The sequence below is a fragment of the Sinocyclocheilus rhinocerous genome, unplaced genomic scaffold (assembly GCF_001515625.1).
Source record: "Sinocyclocheilus rhinocerous isolate Xijiao unplaced genomic scaffold, SAMN03320098_v1.1 scaffold4525, whole genome shotgun sequence".
Taxonomy (NCBI): Eukaryota; Metazoa; Chordata; class Actinopteri; order Cypriniformes; family Cyprinidae; genus Sinocyclocheilus; species Sinocyclocheilus rhinocerous.
In genome coordinates, this window is record NW_015652262.1 from 127,965 (window position 1) to 133,911 (window position 5,947).

The 5,947-nt window shown below is 36.7% G+C and overlaps 1 protein-coding gene across 3 annotated transcripts in view; it reads right to left on the reverse strand.

Moving 5' to 3' along the window:
- LOC107714156 (ligand-dependent corepressor-like) overlaps nucleotides 1–5,947 on the reverse strand; it is a 20,271-nt gene that overhangs the window by 7,480 nt on the left and 6,844 nt on the right. For all 3 annotated transcript variants that reach the window (XM_016519904.1, XM_016519903.1, XM_016519905.1), the window contains one exon: nucleotides 3,586–3,682. In XM_016519904.1, the coding sequence (XP_016375390.1) occupies nucleotides 3,586–3,682 (97 nt within the window). The remainder of the gene's footprint in view (nucleotides 1–3,585; nucleotides 3,683–5,947) is intronic.

The following is a 5,947-nucleotide window of genomic DNA, read 5'->3' on the forward strand; positions in this document are numbered from 1 at the left end:
TTTATACACTATTTGCTTAAAGTTGTCTTGTGTTTGATGCAAAATAAACCCAAAAGCTTAAGATTATTTTAATCAGTTTGTACATAAAGAAATTATTAATTCATCAACTCATTCATCATGCAGAAATCTTGTACTGGCAAATGACTTCTTCTCACCGGTGATTCCCAATGGTTTTAGAGGACAATTACTCCTCGTCGCCCCCTGTTGTTTCAAAGAATAGTACAATGGTGAACGCAACAAGTATAAAAGCCTCATCCATTTGGGAAGGTGCACGCGCAGTCAGCGGAGGCTCACGAAGCGGAGCCAGGCCGAAAGTATAAATCCCGCTTAAAAGCCCGGCAGATGTAGCGCACTGTCCGGTATGGTGTCTTTCAGCCAGGTTTCCGTGAAACACAGAGCAGCAGAGTTTGAAAAATCCTTGTTTGTCTGGGAGAGCAGAAGGAGTTCATCCATTTTGTTGGGTAGATAGCGGAGGTTCGCCAGATGGATGCTAGGCAGCGCCGTTCAAAATCCGTCAAATTGCTCGTCCTGAAGTGTTTGATCAGCGCCGCTGCTCCGCCAACTACAATGTCCAGCAAAACATCAGAATAATCGAAAACCAGTGAAATATAGGGTGGTGTGTACTGCCGAATGTCCAGCAATTCGTCTCTGGTGAAACTGATTGCAGGGATATAACTAAAGACAGGACAAACTAACAAAAACAAAAACAAATGTGGAGCACGCCACGGAGGCAGCCATCAGCGGTGCCATCACAAGTAATGTGATTTTGTAAATTCATATTTAAAAATTATTAATCTATTCATGGGTAATATATACAAAAACATATATAACTAAAGCTCGGCTGATGGAGATACTGCCTAATTTAACTTTAGATAAATTACAATCTTGGTCATACAAATATCAGAATGTCAAGTATTCTTATAGGGAATAATAATACTGTGAGGGTGGTTTGCATTTCAAACTGCTGTGCTTGACATTTTTGAAGACATTTTAGTCTCTATTAAGTCTCTATTAAAGGACAATGCCTTTGTCAGCATTTATTCATCATAATTCATTCAGCAGGGTCCTTATTTTATCTGGGTAACAAAAACTTTGATATAACTGAAAATGAAACTGTAGTGCTCATACTTGAAAAAGGACAGAATACACAGAGACGTAAAGGTAGACTTAGCAGGCCTTTCACACTGTGTTTAACCCCAGATTATCATCCTTCCAGACTCTGCCTTTAACCCCGGATAATGGAAAGTTTCACATTTTATATAGAAGCGGACTTGGCACCGAATAAAATATTATGGCTAGATGCTTAAACCTCATTCAGATTGTCAGCCCAAATCTGATTAATGTGCAAATCCGTTTGAAATCCAGTCATGTTTAGATACTAATATTAGATATTTAAAACTGCATGAAATGAATTTTTGCACATCCGTTTCGAGCTACAATAATGGCTACGTTCACACGGTCAGATTTTGTGATTGACAACCACATTTTCTTTACAGGTGTGACTCTCGAAATGTCCCGTTCACACAGCAGCTTACAGTAACGTTCTCAAATGCTGTCTGTATGAACATGCAACGGAAGTCAAGCCCGTGTTCCTTACCAGTAACCATAGCGACAGTGACCGAAGTAAAATTAAAGATGGCGATGGTGGTCCATAAAACTTAAAGTCTTATCACTTTCAAGACACTGACACAACAAGAGTCCAATCGAGCCGCGAGTTCTTCAGTCAAATCTTCATTAACCGACAGCAGATTTTATATTTGGGTGGAGAGCGGAGCATTTGAATCGCGCGCAGAGCACAAAACTCACGAGAGCGGCTCCGGTGGAAAACTGACGGGATCTAAAACTTTCAGATGACACGCAGCTCATTTCTCTGTCACTGTAAGTTACCGAAAACACGTAACACACGGTAGACGCGTGTTTGTGCGGCAGAGCGGCTCTCTCTCGCACTGTATGACGTGACAGACAACTAGTTGTCCAGTCCTGTTCCGTTCACACAGCGCGTGTGTTCCGAGAATGTTGTGAGTCCTGAAAATGTACAGGTGTGAGTTCGGTTACAGAATGAGATTGTCACGCCCGTAAATAACCGAACTGTGTGTGAACGTAACCGTATTAAGGACTCAAAAACAGGACTGACAACCGTATTCTGCTGCTGTGTGAACGTGGCCACAGTTTGAAACGACATGAGGGTGAGTAAATAATGACATAATTTACATTTTTGGGTGAGCTATCCCTTTAAGGTCTTTAGTTTTTTTTCGTTTTTTTTTTTTCAAATGAAATTATACTCTAAATAAGAAACTAAAACTGCCAGCAGGTTGCGGTAAATGTCTTTGAGTCATTCATTAATTTGATTAGTTTAAACGGCTGATTCATTCAGAAACTAAACACCGCCGTGCTGCTCGGAGACACACAACAATGGCTTTATAGGTAATATTTTTGTTGGCAAAACTGAGCAAAAACAGACAATATTGTGTTTAAAATATAAAATATAACTTATTTACTGAACTGTTGTATAAAATCACATTTAAACTCCTGATATTTGTGACAAAAACAGCACCCATGTGATATTGCTCTTGCTGCTCGTGTGATATCGCATATCATATGATATAATTATGTGACAAAAACTCATACAGGGGCATTTTTTGCCCCAATATCTTGAATTTTAGAGCATAACTGCATTTATGGAGTTGATGCCCTGCATCGTATTTGTCAACAGTCAACTGTAGGAAATGTAAGATGATGTACAGGTCTGGGGGCGGGGCCAGTGCGTTAACTGCATTAAAATATTTTAAATTGCGTTATTTTTCATAACTAATTAAGTTAACGCGTTAAACTGACAGCCCTAAAAATTACACAAATCAGTGTTTTTTTTAAGTGTATTTAGACTTTCCCAAATATCCCAAATTTTAACAGGGTTTCAGACAATGCAAAATAAATGTGCCTCTCCTGAGGAAATTATAGTCTGTACCTTAGTTTACTTGCTCTAAAGTGTCTAAGTACAGAAAAGAAAAAGGACACTGACTGTCTAGGCTGTAATTTGACGGTTCCACAAGGGGTTGTCTATAATCTTCACTTCACTCAGATTACTCTGGGTCATCTGTTCCTATAAGCATCAGCTAAATTATAAAATTTGATTCATGGCGTTGACCACTGTTCAAATAAAGTACAAACTGCAGGTACGCACCATTCTGTATCAGATTTATACAATTTTTACTACATAAAGACATCGTCATTGTTTAACACGGGTGCAGCCAGTCTTTCTATGAATTTTGCATTACATAGTTTGGGTTAAAATCCTTACAAGTAAATCTAAAATTACAGATGATGCTTTTCACTTACTAAAGCATATTTTTGCATATCAGATGATGCTTCTGTAGTGCTCATTTTGTGAGCTACCACAAACAAAAGTGAAACACAAAATAAGCATCTGTGATTGGACAAAAGACTCATAACTCTTGTTCATGGTTACAGACATGTGTACAACAAGCATGTCTGCGATGGTTACAATGCCACAAAGTGTTTGATGCAGGCTGATTAGACCTAAATGGAAAGCTGTAATATTTTAACAACGAAAAAAAGACTTCTTACCCCTTAACTGTGGGCATGATTGAGAAACCTTGAGAGCTTTTCAGTGAGACACTACCATGACTGTGGTTTTTCTTAGTTGAGAGGTCAAGGACTCCATCTGCAAATAAAAACATCATATAAGACCAAACTAAAGATAATCAATCGCCCAAACTGAATCAAACCATCTAGTTTTCTTTTAACTGTAAATAGATTACCTTTCTTTTTGATCATTTATACTACTGAACACTTGAAAGTTCTTTACATACTTTTTGCAAAGTTCTGGTTCGATTTAAAATCATTTCAGCTTTTGTAAACACTGTAATATTCACAATTAATGCACTTCCCATCCAAATACATATCTATTCATAATAAGCTGTAGAAACACCATTATGCAGTGAGTTAATTCTCAACCAAAACAACATTCTGGCTGTCTCAAAGCTGACTTAATTTATTTGATACTATTTTGTTTCTAATATAAAATTGACTAACAAAGATAATGTTATGATTTTAAAGCATGTAATATTACATCTTCCATTACATCTTCTGAAAACTGTGCCAATACAGACAGATATATTTTAATAGCTTATTTTCAGTTCACTATTGAGATTGAATTCGTTTTTATTTTTATATTTTCCATTTTAAATGTATTATTCATATTTTAGTAATTTTGTTGCATTTTTTTTTTTTTTTTTTTTAAACAAGTCTTTATAGTTTTTTATTATTTCATTTTAGTTATTTTAGTACATCAAGTTAAACTAAACGATGCATGCACCGATACCACTTTTTTTCAGAACGAGGCCGATACCGATACCTGTATTTTCATGCCATTTGTAATTTTTTTAAATACTGGCTACAGAAACCAAAAGAATATGAATACTGTTAGTTGGTTTAGTTCATTTAGCAAATATTTCCTTCCGTTCTTTTCACACTTAATTATGCCTATTAAAATAGATTGTAGAAGCATTTGTTACTTTCACTGTTCATTTTATTGCTCTGTCGTATTTCATCTTTAATTTAATATCACATTACAGCTGCTCCACTGCAGCAGCTCACAAGTTTTCTTGACGTTTTCTTGTAACAATGCAAGGAACCACTCGATAAACATAAATCTTGTAACAGCGATGAACATATTTTCTGAAATATAAGTCACGTTTTTTGTCATCTGAAACGTGTTGTGACTTATATTCCAAAGCCACTCATATAATGCGTCTGTCACGGGACGGTGTGGTGTGTGATCAGGCAGGACGAAGACGACGAAGAATTCCAATAATCACTTTAATTAATCCACAGTAGGTAATCCAGACAGCCAGGAACACACACGAGGTAACAGTCACAATAACCGATAAACTAGAACACAATCGACAGGAACTGATATAGGGCAGATAACGAGGGCAGACAGGTGAGCACAATGAGATGATTAACTAATAATGAGAACAGGAATAACCAAATATGGACACAGAGGGAGAAACCACAATCAACAGTCCACGGGTGTGACAGCGTCAAGCAAGCAAAACATGCGCAATGCGTGCACACATTTGTATTGGTGCAGAATGAGAGAGACACGTACAGACTGCTAGTTTCACTTTCACTTTAAATAAAGTCCTGCATGCTTGAGGTTTAAAATAAATGTTGTTTATAGTAAATGCCCCTATATTTTTTGTTTGTTTTAAATTGACGATTTAGTTTTAATCCAAATCATGCGTGTGCTGAAGGAGCGAACAGCAATCAAGATCATGCTCTCTCTCTCTTTCTCTCTCTCTTGCTCGTTCGCTCTCCTTACCTTCAGGTAACTTAAGTAACTTGTACATTGTTTTACATACTTGCTTTTGACATTTCCGACCGAACAACAAACTTTCCAGTGATGTCTGTGAGCGTGCTTTGTGTATCAACTCGCGCACATCAGCTATACAGGCATGAATATTTCATGTTTAACATTAAATGAATTACATACATGTACTTCATAGATAGCCTTAATCTCTAATAACTTCATTCTGCTCTCTGTTGTTCTGTTGTGGTGTTTCTTTGTCTGGACACGGCTCTATTCACATGCTGTGTGGTATCGGTGCATTTTAATGAGCACAAGTACAGGAGCGCAGTATCGGTATCGGTGCATCCCTACTAAATGAACAGACAGATATTTTAATAGGTCATTTTCAGGCAAATATTTAAACCTTGTTTGATTCATCTCAGTGAATCAGTTCTTTTGAACTGTATATTTGAATGAATCTGTTCAAAACCCTTATTCAACAAGTAATTTGCCTCAATTGTTTACAAATTTCCCCTCTTGAAAACTGACATGCTTTATTTTTTAGAACAAAAACATATTTAGGTAAATTATTGTTTATTATTATTTATTGATATTTCAGTGCATACAGATAAAATA